The 19,137-nt window shown below is 41.4% G+C and overlaps 2 protein-coding genes and 6 non-coding genes across 9 annotated transcripts; 1 reads left to right on the plus strand and 7 right to left on the minus strand.

Annotated features, from left to right (window-relative positions):
• Positions 1 to 248: 248 nt before the first annotated feature.
• On the minus strand, positions 249 to 4,906 carry rpl7a (ribosomal protein L7a). The gene is made up of 8 exons (XM_029645622.1): positions 4,876 to 4,906; positions 3,952 to 4,089; positions 3,588 to 3,737; positions 3,155 to 3,295; positions 2,872 to 2,951; positions 2,485 to 2,615; positions 2,181 to 2,250; positions 249 to 533 (listed from the first exon to the last, which is right to left on the minus strand). Exons 1-8 carry the CDS (start codon positions 4,904 to 4,906, stop codon positions 429 to 431), a joined length of 846 nt encoding a protein of 281 aa, XP_029501482.1. The 3' UTR covers positions 249 to 428.
• On the minus strand, positions 2,322 to 2,391 carry LOC115129076 (small nucleolar RNA SNORD36). Its single transcript, XR_003863599.1, has one exon. It is a non-coding gene; the product is annotated as a small nucleolar RNA SNORD36 (small nucleolar RNA).
• LOC115129074 (small nucleolar RNA SNORD36) lies at positions 2,709 to 2,785 on the minus strand. The gene has a single exon (XR_003863597.1). It is a non-coding gene; the product is annotated as a small nucleolar RNA SNORD36 (small nucleolar RNA).
• Positions 3,026 to 3,097, minus strand: LOC115129075 (small nucleolar RNA SNORD36). The gene has a single exon (XR_003863598.1). It is a non-coding gene; the product is annotated as a small nucleolar RNA SNORD36 (small nucleolar RNA).
• On the minus strand, positions 3,417 to 3,485 carry LOC115129080 (small nucleolar RNA SNORD24). Its single transcript, XR_003863603.1, has one exon. It is a non-coding gene; the product is annotated as a small nucleolar RNA SNORD24 (small nucleolar RNA).
• LOC115129079 (small nucleolar RNA SNORD24) lies at positions 3,821 to 3,889 on the minus strand. Its single transcript, XR_003863602.1, has one exon. It is a non-coding gene; the product is annotated as a small nucleolar RNA SNORD24 (small nucleolar RNA).
• On the minus strand, positions 4,141 to 4,215 carry LOC115129077 (small nucleolar RNA SNORD36). The gene has a single exon (XR_003863600.1). It is a non-coding gene; the product is annotated as a small nucleolar RNA SNORD36 (small nucleolar RNA).
• A 23-nt stretch (positions 4,907 to 4,929) lies between the features above and the next one.
• On the plus strand, positions 4,930 to 19,085 carry med22 (mediator complex subunit 22). 2 transcript variants are annotated; one of them, XM_029648588.2, is made up of 5 exons: positions 4,930 to 5,037; positions 9,447 to 9,594; positions 9,863 to 9,943; positions 10,264 to 10,472; positions 18,105 to 19,085. In XM_029648588.2, the coding sequence occupies exons 2-5, from the start codon at positions 9,472 to 9,474 to the stop codon at positions 18,292 to 18,294; spliced, it is 603 nt and encodes a 200-aa protein (XP_029504448.1). In that variant the 5' UTR covers positions 4,930 to 5,037; positions 9,447 to 9,471; the 3' UTR covers positions 18,295 to 19,085. The 2 variants fall into 2 exon arrangements, with proteins under 2 accessions (XP_029504448.1, XP_064873371.1); XM_065017299.1 differs by lacking the exon at positions 4,930 to 5,037 and adding an exon at positions 8,916 to 9,005.
• The last annotated feature ends 52 nt before the right edge of the window (positions 19,086 to 19,137 follow it).

Below are 19,137 nucleotides of genomic sequence, written 5' to 3' on the forward strand. Positions count from 1 at the left end.
AATAGCAAACTGCATCCAGTTGTCATGTTATGATTGGGTGGTTTAAATATGTTCAGGCCTGAGCTGTGCTATTTCAAGTAAAGCACACTACACAATGTTTCTGCTGGGCAATGCCACCTGTTGCACCGCCAACAGTGGCCTTAGGTCAGCAAGTGTAATACACAGAGGGGCACCAGTAGTCCCACTTTGTCCAGGTAATTCTCCCGGCATCAGAAATCTACCAATATGTTAAACATGATTGGCACCAATGGTGTATGATCATTTATTTTATAGATTCAATACACATACAAAATGTGCCACTACCGTTGACATTTGGAACTCATGTGATCAGCACAATATCCATTTAAGGTTCACATGCATAACATAGGGGTTCTCATTGGACAAAAAACAAAGAGCATATTTCTTGAGACATTTATTTTGATATCAGTTTATCCGAGCTTGGTGGCCAGTTCCTTGGCCTTAGCCTTCTCCAGCTTGGCAATACGGGCTGTGGACTTCGGACCCATGATACCACCTCCCCAGTGACGACGGATCTAGAAGAGGAAGCACATTGTCATGAGTTAATTTAGTGGGAACCAGGTTAAATTAAGTCAGTTCAGGGAGACAAAGTGGTGACTCATGTGCTTTAAGCTAGATCCCCCTCAAGTTAAATACATGTTTTTTTGGGATAGGGGGCAACATTTTCACTCTTGGATGAATAGCGTGCCCAGAGTGAACTTCCTCCTGCTCTGTCCCAGATGCTAATATTTGCATATTATTATTGGATAGAAAACACTGAAGTTTGTAAAACTGTTTGAATGATGACTGAGTATAACAGAACTCATATGGCAGGCAAAAACCTGAGAGAAGAAATCAACCAGGAAGTGGGACATCTGAGGTTTGTAGTTTTTCAAAGCTTGGCTCACCAAGTACACATTGAGATATGGATGAGGTTGCACTTCCACTAGATGTCAACAGTCTTTTGAAACTTGAGGATTCTACCATAAAGGAGAGGCTCATGAGACCTGTTTGAGTCAGTGGTCTGGCATAGTGCCTCTGTCTCATGACGCGAGCTCTCGACAGAGTTACCTCACGTTCCAGTGCTTTATCTGAAGACAAAAGAACCCCCAGGTTGGAACATTATTGATGTTTTATGTTAAGAACAACTTAACGATTGATTCCATATATCGTTTGACATGTTTCTAAAAGGACTGTAACGGAAGTTTTCAAGTTTTTGTCTGGATGAAATGCTTGCGCCTCATGAAGATGGATTACTGGGCTGAACACGCTAGTGCCTTCTGATGAAGATCAAGGTAAGTGAATATTTATGGTGTTGTTTCTAACTTTTTTGATTCCAAAATGGCAGCTTTTCCCCTGGTCGTTTTGGGTTCTGAGCACCGTTCTCAGATAATCTTTTTTCGTTTTTAATTTTTTTTATTTATTTTTTTATAAATCTGACACCGTGGTTGCATTAAGGATAAGTCTCTTTAATTCTGTGAATAACAGTTGTATCTTTTATCAATGTGTATTATTAGTATTTCTGCAAAATCACCGGATGTTTTGGAATCAAAACATTACTGCACGTAAGGCGCCAATATTAACAGATTTTTGGATATAAATATGCACAGTATCGAACAAAACATACATGTATTGTGTAACATGAAGTTCTAGGAGTATCATCTGATGAAGATCAAAGGTTAGTGATTAATTTTTATCTATATTTCTGCTTTTTGTTGACTCCTATCTTTGGCTGGAAAAATGGCTGTGTGTTTCTTCACCTTGGTGGTGATCTAACATAATCATATGTTGTGCTTTAGCTGTAAAGCATTTTTTTTTTTTAATCGGACACGATGGGTAGATTAACAAGATGTTTATCTTTCATTTACTGTGTCGGACTTGTTAATGTGCGAAAGTTACATATTTCCCAAAAATATTTTTAAATTTCGCACACTTCCTTTTCAGCGGAATGTTGTTGAGGTGTTCCGTTAGTGGAACCCCTGCGATAGAAAGGTTAAGCTAATTGCATCAGTATTCTTGGTGGGTGTCAGAATTGCTGTTAAGACAGCAAATATTCATTCCCATCTGCAAAAGCCAAAAATGAACCCACAAGTAAATCCATCCATCTTCAGGACCCAGAAACATTGTGGCTTGACTACTAGTCAATATTGACAAAACGGTAGCTGATCAGACTGGCCACTCACCTCCTCATATCGGTCATTGTAGTTGGTCTTGATTGCTTCCACCAGCTTGGCAAGGGAACCTTTGTCTTCACTGAAAAAGTAGGAACATGTCAGTGCATCGCCAAAGTACAATCGACATCCAGGTGAACTGCTCGTAAACCTTTGGCTCAGGGTTAAAAAGCTCATAAAGCCACACGGTTGTTCAGTTGAAGAAATTCATACATCATCGCCAAAAGGATTTCATAGATTTAAAAAGAGCACAAGCGCAACTTACTAGAGGTAGGCCTCAGTGCATCAATGTTTGGCTTTGCCACTTGTTACTCACGGGTTTGTCTGCGTGAAGGCGACTGAGGTACAGGTCTTTCTGTGCACCAGTCTTCCCAGCCTGGCCTTGCCCTTGACAATGCAGTAAGGGACGCCCATCTTGCGACACAGAGCAGGCAGAAAGACTACCAGCTACAGAGGAGACAAGAAAAATGACTAGTATCAATATCCATGGACAACACATTTCTGGCTGTGCCTTCTCAACTACAATACAGGGCAGCGGTCTTAGCTCAGAATTAAAAAGCTCGTATGTTTTGATCCACATAGAGGATTCAGGTGAAGAAATTCAAGCATCATTGCAAATGACCACATATGCCCACGAGTAATAACAGCCTGCTAAAGCGAACCCATACAGCAAGAAACAAGCCTACAATTTCAGTTGTCTTACCTCAATAGGGTCCACATCGTGGGCAATGACCACCAGCTGGGCCTTCTTGCTTTCCACCAGAGTGGTGACAGTGTTCACACCTATGGGAGAATTCAACATTGATATCAAACCCACATTCAACAGAGTTGTTGAAATAGTCAAACAATTCACGGCTTATGCTCAGGGTTAAAAAGCTCAATAAAACTACATGATTGTTTCAGGTGAAGAAATTCAAACATCATTGCATCAACGCCAAAGTATGTATAATTCATTTTCTTTAAAAAGACCTCAATATCTGCCTCACCTGCACGGAGAACAGGTGGCCTCTTTGTTGGGGTGTCTCCCTTTCCAGCAGCCTTCTGTTCAGCGCGGGCCAGCAGCCTCTGCTTCTTCTCCTGCTTGGTCTCCGGCCTGTACTTGTGGGCCAGCTTGAACAGCTGTGTGGCTGTAAGGGAAATAGAAAACCAGTACATTAACTGTCTCTGGGACATAACAGAAAACATGACCTGCGACTCAAAATGTCTCAAGTTAGAGATTCACAAGGATAATTTTAGGGTCTTCTAAGGTGCATCAGTGATCTTGGTGGGATGTCAACATTGCTGTTCAGATAGCAAATATTATTCACATCATCTGCAAAATATCCCACAAAATAATTCATTCAAGACGCAGAAAAAAATGACCCACAAACAATACACAAATCAACATCCAAATTGATAAAAGTATGCACTGAGAACTACCAGTCTGGCGGTCTAGCGCCTGGGTGAACTGGTTGATCGCTGGGGGGACCTTCAGACGCTTGTACAGGATGGAGCGCTGCCTCTGCAGGCGGATGTAACGGGGCCATTTAACAAAGCGTGTCAAATCACGCTTTGGCTGGATGTCCTGACCTATGAACAAACATGGGAGATTAGTGCATCCAATCAGTACTGCATAATCAGAAAAGTCAAAGCCACTATAGTCATGGAACAAGTGCATCAGCGATCTTGGTGGGTTGTCTGCATTGTTGTTAAGATAGCAAATATTCTTTACATCATCTGCACAGGTAAGACAGAACAGTTACTAGAAATCAAATACAAATCCCAAAAGGTTCACTTTACGCACCAATGCCATAGTTCTTTGGCCTCTTCTCGAACAGGGGGTTGACCACTTTCTTGGCCTCGTGCTTTTTGGCCACCGAAGGGGCTGGTGCCACCTTCTTCCCCTTAGACTTCTTGCCTTTAGGCTGTTTAAAAAAGTAGGCTGGTCAGCATACATGACAGTTTATTCAGACATTTAAACAATAGTGTGGCTTTAGCTCAGGGTTAAAACGTTTGTTTTTAATCCACATATAATATTCAGTTGAAGAAATTCAAAGCATCACAGCAAAAGCCAGAAAATAAAGACTGTTCCGTGGTTATAACGAAAAGTTCAAAAGGAAGTTACACCTCGTGAAATGTAAGTTGGTTAACTAACACAAACTTTACTGCGAGGTAAGGTTAGTTATGGATACCAAGCCAGCTAAGTAATCCAACCAAACTATTAACTTACATCACTCGTTAACTATCCAAACAGGCATTTGACAATTTGATGTAACGTTACACAAGGCCAGTATCCCCTTGACTATGCGAATTGACTGCAAGAGGGCAGGCACCGTAGTTAGCAAAACGGGCTGAAGCGAGGTTAGGCCTACTACTTGGTTGTCCATCTAGTATTTTACTAGTCTTGTACACTACCCGTCACAAGCGTGAAGCGGTTTATACGTGCATACACTACATTTCAGCCGCAGTCGGATTCCGAATACATTAATTAAAATGCTGTACTAGGAGGTCCCGTGTGGATAACGTCACCGGCAAATATCACTGCCAATTCATGAGTTATCCGATAAAACAGCTAAATATTACCGCACCATTCAAATATAAAATTGGTGCTTGTGTTATGTATACCATATTACTATAACGTTTATCAGATATCACAGCTTTAGAAAGAAGATGACGAGGGATGAAAACATCTAGATTTCCCCCCGAAATAAAATACCCGTACACTCACCATGTTGGATCAGACAGAAAGGAAGATCCATGGATTGTGGGTAATTTAAGTACCGCGAGACATTTATGTGACGTCATAAACAATCGACGGCAGTGGTGATTTTGAATGGGATGTGCACCTTTCTATTTTCATAAATAATACTTTTCAACGATGTATTAGGAGGTAGGTGATGTTTTATAATTGATAGAGAACTGTATATACCATGCACAAATAGATGACCTCAGTATTGACGATTTGTGGTTGAGTTAATATATTTCTCTTCATTTCTGCAAGTAGCAGTAGCGGTGGGAGCGTGGGTAAAATCACTGGCGAAGCCAGAAAAAAACCTGATTACAACCTAAGCGTTGTGATATTTGCGTTGTTTGCTCTAAAAAATAGTGTTAGTTAATATGCCTTGCACCCGTGATATACAGGTCTAAAGGCCGAGACAATAAGAAGACACGGTGGCAGAATAAATTCAACCACACCTTTATCACAAAACTGGAGCGCAACCTCTCCGGTGAAGTCCAAAAAGCATATTGCACGTTACAAACGCATTCGTGAAAGTAGAAAAACATGTTGACTCACTCTACTTGTAGAGGAAGCTTATGTCATCCGCCGCTATTTCATGTTGGCGAAACTGTCTATCACGCTGTCATACAGTACAGGCATTTATTTTTGGTTATCTTAGGCTACCTGGCTAAAATGCTAGCTCGCTTGTCTGACTTACTTTCATGTGAAACGTTAGCTAGTTAACATTAGCCTTCTATCCTCTCAGGCCAGGAACACAACAATGAGTTATCCGAGTTAGAGGTCGATCGATTATGATTTTTTAACGCCGATAACGCAAACTCGTACATCGCCTTGGTCCGTACAATTGCCCTTATTCTAGCGCCCCAAAAAGTAATTTTTATTTATTTATTTTATTTAACCTTTATTTAACCAGGTAGGCAAGCTGAGAACAAGTTCTCATTTACAATTGCGACCTGGCCAAGATAAAGCAAATCAGTTCGACACATACAACGACACAGTTACACATGGAGTAAAACAAACATACAGTCAATAATACAGTATAAACAAGTCTATATGCGATGTGAGCAAATAAGGTGAGATGAGGGAGGTAAAGGCAAAAAAAGGCCATGGTGGCAAAGTAAATACAATATAGCAAGTAAAACACTGGAATGGTAGATTTGCAGTGGAAGGATGTGCAAAGTATAAATAAAAAATAATGGGGGCAAAGGAGCAAAATAAATACAGTAGGGAAAGAGGTAGTTGTTTGGGCTAAATTATAGGTGGGCTATGTACAGGTGCAGTAATCTGTGAGCTGCTCTGACAGTTGGCGCTTAAGGCTAGTGTTTCCAGTTTCAGAGATTTTTGTAGTTTGTTCCAGTCATTGGCAGCAGAGAACTGGAAGGAGAGGCGGCCAAAGAAAGAATAGGTTTTGGGGGTGACCAGAGAGATATACCTGCTGCAGCGCGTGCTACAGGTGGGTGATGCTATGGTGACCAGTGAGCTGAGATAAGGGGGGACTTTACCTAGCAGAGTCTTATAGATGACATGAAGCCAGTGGGTTTGTCGACGAGTATGAAGCGAGGGCCAGCCAACGAGAGCGTACAGGTCGCAATGGTGGGTAGTATATGGGGCTTTGGTGACAAAACGGATTGCACTGTAATAGACTGCATCCAATTTGTTGAGTAGGGTATTGGAGGCTATTTTGTAAATGACATGGCCAAAGTTGAGGTTTGGTAGGATGGTCAGTTTTACAAGGGTATGTTTGGCAGCATGAGTGAAGGATGCTTTGTTACGAACTAGGAAGCCAATTCTAGATTTAACTTTGGATTGGAGATGTTTGATGTGGGTCTGGAAGGAGAGTTCACAGTCTAACCTGACACCTAGGTATTTGTAGTTGTCCACGTATTCTAAGTCAGAGCCGTCCAGAGTAGTGACATCAGCTGACTGGATTTGGGAGGAGGAGAAATAGGGAAGGCTTGGGCGAGTTGCTGGGGGTGCAGTGCTGTTGACTGGGTTAGGAGTAGCCAGGTGGAAAGCATGGCCAGCCGTAGAAAAATGCTTATTGAAATTCTCAATTATAGTGGATTTATCAGTGGTGAGTGTTGCCTATCTTCAGTGCAGTGGGCAGCTGGGAGGTGTTCTTATTCTCCATGGACTTTACAGTGTCCCAGAACTTTTTTGAGTTAGTGTTGCAGGAAGCAAATTTCTGCTTGAAAAAGCTAGCCTTGACTTTTCTAACTGCCTGAGTATAATGGTTTCTAGCTTCCCTGAACAGCTGCATATGCTAATGCATAACGCCATAGGATGTTTTTGTGTTGGTTAAGGGCAGTCAGGTCTGGAGAGAACCAAGGGCTGTATCTGTTCCTGGTTCTAAATTTCTTGAATGGGACATGCTTATTTAAGATGGTTAGGAAGGCATTAAAAAAGTAACCAGGCATCCTCTACTGACGGAATGAGATCAATATCCTTCCAGGATACCCCGGCCAGGTCGATTAGAAAGGCCTGCTCGCTGAAGTGTTTCAGGGAGCGTTTGACAGTGATGAGTGGAGGTCGTTTGACCGCTGACCCATTATGGATGCAGGCAATGAGGCAGTGATCGCTGAGTTCTTGGTTGAAGACAGCAGAGGTGTATTTAGAGGGCCAGTTGGTTAGGATGATATCTATGAGGGTGCCCGTGTTTAACGCTTTGGGGCGGTAACTGGTAGGTTCATTGATCATTTGTGTGAGATTGAGGGCATCAAGCTTAGATTGTAGGATGGCTGGGGTGTTAAGCATGTTCCAGTTTAGGTCGCCTAGCAGCATACTTCCAGATCAACTGTAATGTCAATACCATTGTAAAGCACAATTTATCCCTTTTCCAACAGAATCAATTACATGACCTAAACCCTGCACGATTCTGCATAATTCAAGCAGGCAATGAGCCCGTTCGGGTCTTTTTAGAAATGGCGGGTGGGGAAGCGAAACTAATGCGTGCTAGTGAGAAGGAGAGATGTTGTGTGGGAAAATTGCTTTTTTCTCCACTCGATTTGTCCAACGTATCACCTTATCGCCTCTAAAATGTAAATAAAACACTATAAAGAGTTCATATAATGTGTCATTGCATACCTATTTGAAGGTTTGTGTCGAATTTGAATCAGGTTTTTAGGGCGGCGCTAAAGTGATCTTAGAAGTAAACAGCTGCTTTGAGAATGATGATCGCATGCAATGATGACACAAAAAAATGACTATGTATCCCCCTTACCCCGCCACTGTCCTTTTCTTGTTTTTAAAGTATGATAGAAGTGCTACACCTGGTGGAGAGAGATTGTAAGACAGAAATAGTTTCTTTATGTGTGCTGTACGTTACGACATGACACGTCAAGATGTCACGGAGGGTCAGTTTTTTTCAACTTTTCTCCAATACTATAGAGCCATTACCATGTCGATCAACGCTTGAATAGAAACCTAGTTCATACCCCCGATTTTGACGGCAACACAGTCGTTACAGTCCAATTAGATTTCTTTGTAGCCTCGTTTGAATGTTGCGGTTGCGCACATTTGTACGGAATGAGGTGAGTTTACGTTACCGATTATTGGAGGACCAAAAAAAGCTGATATCGATTAATTGGCCAATTTTTATTTATTTATTTGTAATAATGACAATTACAACAATACTGAATGAACACTTATTTTGACTTGATATAATACATCAATAAAAATCAATTTAGCCTCAAATAAATAATGAAACATGTTCAATTTGGTTTAAATAATGCAAAAACAAAGTGTTGGAGAAGAAAGTAAAAGTGCAATATGTGCTATGTAAGAAAGCTAACGTTTAAATTCCTTGCTCAGAACATGAGAACATATGAAAGCTGGTGGTTCCTTTTAACATGAGTCTTCAATATTCCCAGGTAAGAAGTTTTAGGTTGTAGTTATTATAGGAATTATAGGACTATTTCTCTCTATACCATTTGTATTTCATTAACCTTTGACTATTGGATGTTCTTATAGGCACTTTAGTATTGCCAGTGTAACAGTATAGCTTCCGTCCCTCTCCTTGCTCCTACTTGAGCTCGAACCAGGAACACATCGACAACAGCCACCCTCGAAGCAGCGTTACCCATGCAGAGCAAGGGGAACTACCACTCTGCTAAATATATGTATGTGACCAATACAATTTGATTTGATTGTGATATTTTACTGCAGAAGAGTTGCAGGGAATATTGAGTGATAGTGCTCTGTCTTCCCAGACCATTGGCCTGGAGAAGGGTAAGATAGGGTTAAATAGTGGAATTAGGTAGTGTTTTTTTGTGGGGGCTAATAGTTGTCAGGGTCATTTTAATCTCCCCCAATTTTGTATTGCCGTAATTTAACGTAGGTAGGTTGTGACTATCCTCACACTCCGGTACAATAGGTGGCAGTGTATGCACCTAAAAATTGGAATGTGATCCGCCAAACCAATCCCAAAGAAGACGAAGAAGTCAAGACATTGCATTTGGTGATGCGCGCTAGCAATGCCATGCCGTTTTATTTTGCTGGCTAACTACAGTATAACGTGGGGGTATTTTGAATCTTTATGTATCTCCTTTATTTGCTTTTAGGGGTTTGTTTACATTCCTGAATACGATGGCCAATCAAAGAGCGCTCCCTCAAAGCAAGGAGAGTCTTCTTCAGAACTACAACAAAAGACTGAAGGATGATATCAGGTCCATTCTAGATAACCTCACGGAAATCATAAAAACCGCAAAGGTAGCTGCAACGTTATGGTATTGTGTGTGTGTGTGTGTGTGTGTGTGTGTGTGTGTGTGTGTGTGTGTGTGTGTGTGTGTGTGTGTGTGAGATCATGCGATCACATTTGAGTGTGTGCGACTGTGTGTTTTTCTATGTGAGCGAAAGATAGAAACAGACAAAGGAGTTTTTTCCTAATGTTTTTTTTACTGAAAGAATGACGGTTTAACCCATAAAGTCATTCTATCTCTTCTGTTCAACCAAAATGTGTTGTGTTGTTTTGCTCCAGGTAGAGGACGAGACACAGGTCTCTCGGGCTACACAGGCTGAGCAGGACCACTATGAGATGCACGTCAGAGCAGCCAACATTGTAAGTACATGCCAGCAAGACTCCCTAGAGACTAGGAGAGCTTTCCTTCAACTTTAAACCCCTTGCTTAGGGAACTTAATGGTTGAGTTAGAATTCAATCCTGGGTCATGTTCATGGGCCTGCAATGGAAACGATTTGAAAACATTTTGGAACAGAAAATTCAAATGAGTGTTTCTTATTCAACAATTTCAGGTAGTCCCACCCTGTTTCAGTCTGTTTCTTCCACATTTGTTGCATAATGAATATGACCCTGTATTGAGTGCATGTTACAAGGCAAAAGCACCAGTGATAATCCCAGTGGTTTGTTGTTGTGTCTGAAGGTGCGTGCGGGCGAGTCCCTGATGAAGCTAGTGTCGGACCTGAAGCAGTTCCTGATCCTCAACGACTTCCCTTCGGTCAACGAGGCCATCAGCCTGCAGAACCAGCAGCTGCGCTCGCTGCAGGAGGAGTGCGACAAGAAGCTCACCTCGCTCCGTGACGAGATCGCCATCGACCTGTACGAGCTAGAGGAAGAATATTACTCCTCCAGGTACAAGTAGGCTCATACTGCACAGTCAAGGTTCGGTTGATCCACTCTATCTTGACTTATAGCCCCTAGTCCCCCTCACTGTCGTGCCTTATGAAGGGTTTATCTTACCCCACCACCTCAGTCATCGCCATTAGTCCTTTAGTGTCTCTGTGTATTGCGTCAACTTCAATAGAATATCCAAATGCTGGTTTTAACAGCAAAATAGATGGTTGATCTATGGGCAAAGTTATTTTGCAGCACATTCACCATGATGAATCTAATCTCATTTGGTTGAAAATTAAATTATGTGCCTTGTTTGTAATGCCTCTGGAAGTTTTTTTTTATATCCTCATGTATGATAGATTGTAGGTCTCAACATGGTAAATGTTATACCCAATCATAAGTGTGGTCCTAGTGTACACTATATATACAAAAGTATGTGGACACCCCTTCAAATTTGTGGTTTCTGCTATTTCAGCCTCACTTGTTGCTGACAGGTTTATAAAATCGAGCACACCGCCATGCAATCTCCATAGAAAAACATTGGCAGTAGAATGGCCTTACTCGAGCTCAGTGACTTTCAAAATGGCACCGCCATAGGATTCCAACTTTTTGTTAGTTCATTACATTTCTGCCCTATTAGAGCTGCTCCCTGTCAACTGTAAGTGCTGTTATTGTGAAGTGGAAACGTCTAGGATCAACAACGGCTCAGCCGCGAAGTGGTAGCCACACATGCTCACAGAACGGGACCGCAGAATGATGAAGTGCGTAGAGCGTCTGTCTTCATTTGCAACACTCACTACCGAGTTCCAAACTGCCTCTGGAAGCAATGTCAGCTTTCCATGGCCGAGCAGCCGCACACAAGCCTAAGATCACCATGCGCGATGCCAAGCGCCGGCAGGAGTGCTGTAAAGTTTGCCGCCATTGGAGTCTGGAGCATTGGAAATGCGTTCTCTGGAGGGATGAATCATGCTTCACCATTCGTCAGTCCGATTAATGAATCTGGGTTTGGTGGATGACAGGAGAACGCTACATGCCCGAATGCATAGTGCCAACTGTAAAGTTTGGTTGAGGAGGAATACTTGTCTGGGGCTGTTTTTCATGGTTTGGGCTAGGCCCCTTAGTTCCAGTGGGGGGAAATCTCAATGCTACAGCATATAATGACATTCTAGACAATTCTGTGCTTCCAACTTTGTGGTAACAGTTTGGGGAAGGACCTTTCCTGTTTCAGCATCTCAAAGCACCAGTGCACAAAGCGAAGTCCATACAGAAATGGTTTCTTGAGATCGGTGTGGAAGAACTTGACTGGCCTGCACAAAGCCCTGACCTCAACCCAATCGAACCCCTTTGTGATTAATTGGAACGCTGACTGCAAGTCAGGCCTAATCACCCAACATCAGTGCCCGACTTCAGTAATGCTCTTGTGGCTGAATGGAAGCAAGTCCCCGCAGCAATGTTCCAACATCTAGTGGAAAACCTCCCAGAAGAGTGGAAGCTGTTATAGCAGCAAAGGGCGGACCAACTCCATATTAAGGCCCATGATTTTGGAATGAGATGTTCAACGAGCAGGTGTCCACTTACTGTTGGTCATGTAGTGTATCTAGTTGCTATATTCTTCCTCAGTTGTTTGTAATAGGCTGATGATTGAGAGAACATACAGTTGAAGTCGGAAGTTTACATACACTTAGGTTGAAGTAATTAAAACTCATTTTTCAACCACTCCACAACCGCTTTCTTGTTGACAAACTATAGGTTTGGCAAGTTGGTTCGGACATCTACTTTGTGCATGACACAAGTAATTTTTCCAACAATTGTTTACAGACAGATTATTTCACTTATAATTCACTGTATCACAATTCCAGTGGGTCAGAGGTTTACCTACACTAAGTTGACTGTGCCATTAAACAGCTTGGAAAATTCCAGAAAATTGACATCATTTGAGTCAATTGGAGGTGTACCTGTGGATGTATTTCAAGGCCTACCTTCAAATTCAGTGCCTCTTTGCTTGACATCATGGGAATATCAAAAGAAATCAGCCAAGACCTCAGAAAGAAAATGGTAGACCTCCACAAGTCTGGTTCATCCTTGGGAGCAATTTCCAAACGCCTGAAGGTACCACGTTCATCTGTACAAACAATAGCACGCAAGTATAAACACCATGGGACCATGCAGCCGTCATACCGCTCAGGAAGGAGACGCGTTCTGTCTCCTAGAGATGAACGTACTTTGTTGCGAAATGTGCAAAACAATCCCATAACAACAGCAAAAGGACCTTGTGAAGATGCTAGAGGAAACCGGTACAAAAGTATCTATATCCACAGTAAAAAGAGTCCTATATCGACATAACCTGAAAGGCCACTCAGCAAGGAAGAAACCACTGCTCCAAAACCGCCATAAAAAAGCCACACTATGGTTTGCAACTGCACATGGGGACAAAGATTGTACTTTTTGGAGAAATGTCCTCTTGTCTAATGAAACAAAAATAGAACTGTTTGGCCATAATGACCATCGTTATGTCTGGAGGAAAAAGGGGGAGGCTTGCAAGCCGAAGAACACCATCCCAACCGTGAAGCATGGGGGTGGCAGCATCATGTTGTGGGGGTGCTTTGCTGCAGGAGACACTGGTGCACTTCACAAAATAGATGGCATCATGAGGCAGGAAAATTGTGTGGATATTTTGAAGCAACATCTCAAGACATCAGTCACAAAGTTAATGCTTGGTTGCAAATGGGTCTTTCAAATGGACATTGACCCCACGCATACTTCCAAAGTTGTGGAAAAATGGCTTAAGGACAACAAAGTCTAGGTATTGGAGTGGCAATCACAAAGCCCTGACCTCAATCCTATAGAAAATTTGTGGGTAGAACTGAAAAAGCAAGGATGACTACAAACCTACTCAGTTACACTAGCTCTGTCAGGAGGAATGGGCCAAAATTCACCCAACTTATTGTGGGAAGCTTGTGGAAGGCTATCCAAAACGTTCACCTAAGTTAAGCAATTTTAAAGGCAATGCTACCAAATACTAATTGAGTGTAAGTGTATGTAAACTTCTGACCCACTGGGAATGTGATGAAAGAAATAAAAGCTGAAAGAAATTATTCTCTCTATTATTTTGAAATTCACATTCTTAAAATAAAGTGGTGATCCTAACTAGAGGTCGACCGATTAATCGGAATGGCCGAATTTCAAGTTTTCATAACAATCGGTCATCTGCATTTTTGGACACTGATCATGGCCGATTACATTGCACTCCACGAGGAGACTGCGTGACAGGCTGACTACCTGTTATGCGAGTGCAGCAAGGAGCCAAGGTAAGGTGCTAGATATCATTAAATGTATCTTATAAAAACAATCAATCTTAACAATCACTACACAGGTTGATGATATTACTAGTTTATCTAGCTTGTCCTGCGTTGAGTATAATCGATGCGGTGCCTGTTAATTTATCATTAAATCATAGCCTACTTCGCCAAACGGGTGATTTAACAAGTGCATTCGTGAAAAAAAAGCACTGTCGTTGCATCAATGTGTACCTAACCATAAACATCAACGCCTTTCTTAAAATCAATACACAAGTATATATTTTTAAACCTGCATATTTAGTGAATATTGCCTGCTAACATTAATTTCTTTTAACTAGGGAAATTGTGTCACTTATCTTCTGTTCTGTGCAACAGAGTCAGGGTATATGCAGCAGTTTGGGCCGCCTGGCTCGTTGCGAACTGTGTGAAGACCATTTCTTCCTAACAAAGACAGCCAACTTCGCCAAATGGGGGATGATTTAACAAAAGCGCATTTACGACTGGGAGGTCCATGGGGCAACGCACAATTGACCTAGCGTCCTCCGGGTTAGGGAGGGTTTGGCCGGTAGGGATATCCTTGTCTCATCGCGCACTAGCGACTCCTGTGGCGGGCCGGGCGCAGTGCGCGCTAACCAGGTCGCCAGGTGCACGGTGTTTCTTCCGACACATTTGTGTGGCTGGCTTCCGGGTTGGATGCGCGCTGTGTTAAGAAGCAGTGCGGTTGGGTTGTGTATCAGAGGACGCATGACGTTCAACCTTCTTCTCTCTAGAGCCCGTACTGGAGTTGTAGCGATGAGACAAGATAGTAACTACTAACAATTGTATACCACGAAATTGGGGAGACAAGGGGGTTAAAATAAAATTAAATGTACCTAACCATAAACATCAATGCCTTTCTTAAAATCAATACACAGAGGTATATTTTTTTTAAACCTGCATATTTCATTAAAAGAAATCCAGGTTAGCAGGCAATATTAAACTAGGGAAATTGTGCCATTTCTCTTGCGTTCATTGCACGCAGAGTCAGGGTATATGCAACAGTTTGGGCCGCCTGGCTCGTTGCGAACTAATTTGCCAGAATTTTGCGTAATTATGACATAACATGGAATGTTGTGCAATGTTACAGGAATATTTAGACCTATGGATGCCACCCATTAGATAAAATACGGAACGGTTTCGTATTTCACTGAAACGTTTTGTTTTCGAAATTATAGTTTCCGGGTTTGACCATATTAATGACCTACGGCTCGTATTTCTGTGTGATATTATGTTATAATTAAGTCTATGATTTGATATTTGATAGAGCAGTCTGACTGAGCGGTGGTAGGCAGCAGCAGGCTCGTAAGCACTTTTGTGCGCTTGCCAGCAGCTCTTCGCTGTGTTTCAAGCATTGCGCTGTTTAACTCCCGAGATTAGGCTGTTGTAACTGATGTGAAATGGCTAGCTAGTTAGCTGGGTGCTCGGTAATAGCATTTAAATCGGTGACGATACTCTCTCTGAGACCTTGAAGTAGTTGTTCCCCTTGCTCTGCAAGGGCTGTGGCTTTTGTGGAGCGATGGGTAACGATGCTTGGTGGGTGACTGTTGTCGATGTGTTCCTTGGGCGAGGAGAGGGACGGAAGCTATACTGTTACGCTGGCAATACTAAAGTGCCTATAAGAACATCCAATAGTCAAAGGTATATGAAATACAAATGGTATAGAGAGAAATGGTCCTATAATTCCTATAATAACTACAACCTAAAACTTCTTACCTGGGAATATTGAAGAATCATGTTAAAAGGAACCACCAGCTTTCATATGTTCTCATGTTCTGAGCAAGGAACGTAAACGTTAGCTTTCTTACATGGCACATATTGCACTTTTACTCTCTTCTCCAACACTTTGTTTTTGCATGATTTAAACCAAATTGAACATGTTTCATTATTTATTTGAGGCTAAATTGATTTTATTGATGTATTATATTTAGTTAAAATAAGTGTCCATTCAGTATTGTTGTAATTGTCATTATTACGAATAAATAGAAAATAAAAATCAGCCGATTAATCGTTATCTGCTTTTTTTGGGTCCTCCAATAATCGGTTTAGGCGTTGGAAAACCATAATCGGTCGACCTCAAATCCTAACTGACCTAAAATAGGGAATTTTTACTAGGATTAAATGTCAGGAATTGTGAAAAACTGACTTGAAATGTATTTGGCTAAGGTGTATGCAAACTTCCAACTTCAACTGTATACCGTTTATAGGTATCTAGGTAACACATTCTTAAGCTTTACAGTCAGTATTTGTGGACTGGTGAGTGGGTGTAGTTGTGTGCTGAAATGTGGATAAGATCCTTTAGTAAACTATTCAATCATGTAATTGAAAGATTTGTGTTAACTCAGAGCAAACGGCTCAGGAAGGGAAATGTAAGAAAAAACATGTTTTAAAAATGCTTTCATTGCAAAATACTTGGAATCTAATGAAGAAGGAAAAACTATGCTTTAATTACAAAATCACTGTAAGATCATTTCTACAAGCAAAAGTATTATGCATTTATAACCCTAATTATAAATTGTGAACATATAGGTCCATTAACCAACACACAGGCATTTGTGTTATTTATTTTCTATTGAATGGTTTTATACTGGAAAGTGCTAGACAAATCTAATCTCTGAGGGTTCCAGAAACTTTGCCTTGAACGGAATCCAGTGTTGTATCTGACAATTGACCAAGCCAGTAACCGTGCAAACTGTGTTCACAAAGCATGCACTGTTGCACACACATCAACTATGGCAATATGTATTTAGTCTGTGTCCGTCACCTGCATAGACCAATGATGTATATAAACCCTGGATTGCTGATGCAATCTATTGACTATTGAGAGGCTTTGAAGCCACCGGTCGGCCATATTTGCACTGCCCAGTAGGAGCAGTCCTCCATAGGAATGAATGGAATTCTACAGTGTTAAAATTACATTTTCAAGGACAAAATCGCATGTATTTAAGTGTTTTTGTTGTTGTAGTTGCGACAGTAACATTAGTAATCTCCCAAAATTATACTTTGTAAGGAAAAAAATAGCTCACAATATAATGTAAAAGTATGCATTAAGGTATCTGTAATAGAATAAATGTGGCAAAAACAAATGTAGACATTAATAAATGCATTTATTTATATTCCATTTTTTACACTGGTGGGGGGGCATGTCAAGATGGCGGCACGGTGGCTTCAACACAGCGCCCTCTATTGGTCATATAGTGTGTGTGTGTGTGTGTGTGTGTGTGTGTGTGTGTGTGTGTGTGTGTGTGTGTGTATATATATATATATCATTGGCATAGACCAAGTATTTTATCTTTATAAACACTGAAAAATAAACTAGAGACAAAACAATGTCATTTTCTGTCTAATTTTTTTAACTGTGAGAAATCTAGCTGTCTCTAGATGCTGCTTTTCAGCATGCAAGGTGTTGTATCCCCTCTTTTTCTTTGCCTGTGCATTTCCTGTTCTTTGCCCTGCATCAGGATCTAATGCACTTCTGGGGGTAAGATTACACAGCTAGGTGATACAAACTAGGGTTGTCACGACACCAGTATTGTGATACTACGATACTTGATTTTCCTTGGCAAAAAGGAAAACACAAAGCAGACTAAACTCCTTGATCCTTTAAAAACCCACTGTATGTGACATATAGTGTGCTTTAGCTTGGAAAAGAAACATGGGATTCTGGGTGACAACATCAGGCTGCTGGTTTCTGACATTAGGACTGTTTTCCTCAGGAAATTCAGTACGCCTCATGTTTTGTTTTGATTCCTTCCCACGATACTTCAGAGTATCACATTACTTGAATCGCAACAACCCTAATACCAACAGCTAGTGTATCTAACAGTCAGTTACAGATGACCCAACTCTACGTTTACATTTGAGGCATTTAGCAGACGCAATTAGTGTTACATGCCTTTCTCAAGGGCACATCGACAGATTTTTACCTACTCATTGACCCTTTGCTCCAGGTCATGTTTCATTGATTGTGTTGCATTTGGAAATGGAAACAAAACAAGCAATGAATGTATCCAGTTTACCATCTTTGAGCCTGCATTGCAGCTGTTAATAGCGAAGACGAAGAGGAATGAAAGAATACAGACATTTATTTAGGGAAATGGTCACAGCACCAGACACTAGACCTCGCTGACATTCCCCTGGAATCCTTTTAGAGCTTAAGCTTGTACTTCATACTGCTGTTTCCTGTGCATCATTCCTGTGTCTGTCTCTTTAATGCAGGTGTGTGTCTGTACTCTACCAGATGTGTCAGACACACACCTCTCTTCTCTGTGCTTTGCTGATTCTATGCCCCTCTATGGTTTTTGTTCTGGTAAAGCTACGGTCAGTGGGACAGTACCGACCTGCCCCTGTGTGAGGCCTACTGGCGTTGGGACAGTTGGGCGTCCCCGGATGGGGGGTCAGCCCAGGGGGTCGAGGAGGACACAGACGGACCTGCCTCCCAGGAGACCACCCCCAAACAGCACCTCAACGGACACGGGACCACCGCCGCGCCAGACAAGCCCTAAAGCAGACCACATATAGATGTAGAATGGACCTCTCCCTCCAACACTGTCACTCAGATTCTCAGTGGTACGTAGATTAGTGTTAATGTATCATAGTCTATCCATGTACAGTATGACAAGTCTTCCACTGACAGTGTGTCTGGTGGAAATGGGGGGCAAGCAAAACTGAAGACCTTTAATGTTTCAACGGTATTCCTCTGTATACTTTAAGATTACAAGGGATCAGTATGATGAACACTGTTGATAAGCTAACGTTACACTCCAACTGCACAAATATCACTCATACTTTATTTAATCAATAATGGTAATCCATCTAAGGTTGCTTCTCCGATAGTTTCTAAATGCTGTAAGCTCTGTAGCAAGTATCTGACCAAATGGATAGTGTTGTTTTTTTCAAGTTAAATTTGGACAAGATTAGAGATAATGCTTAATGCAACTAGTGTGAAGACTTAGCTGGCCCAAACAACTTTAAAACTGTGTCTCCCGAATATCTAACCAAGATTTGTTTTTGCCCTGTCGGTCTAATATCCCCATTACACTTGTTGAGATTTAGTTCGAAAGACATTTCAGTTACCCCAGTGGCAGAAACATGGTGCATTACTGATGCCAATTTCTTTATTTTGGTTAACTTGTCTAAATGTATGACCATAAGACTGCATGTCATGCAAGTGTATGGATGTTATGTTCTTGGATATCTTTTGTAGCATTGTTTTTGTAATATTGCAATTTCAGTTAGTAAGCTTTTAATTTCATGAAGAATTCAACAAGTGAATAAAACACCATTATAAACTCAAGCCTGTCTCTAATCTTTAAAAAAAAAAAAAAAATCTGGAACAATCCAAAAAT

This window comes from Oncorhynchus nerka, linkage group LG4 (assembly GCF_034236695.1).
Source record: "Oncorhynchus nerka isolate Pitt River linkage group LG4, Oner_Uvic_2.0, whole genome shotgun sequence".
In the NCBI taxonomy this organism is placed as follows: domain Eukaryota; kingdom Metazoa; phylum Chordata; class Actinopteri; order Salmoniformes; family Salmonidae; genus Oncorhynchus; species Oncorhynchus nerka.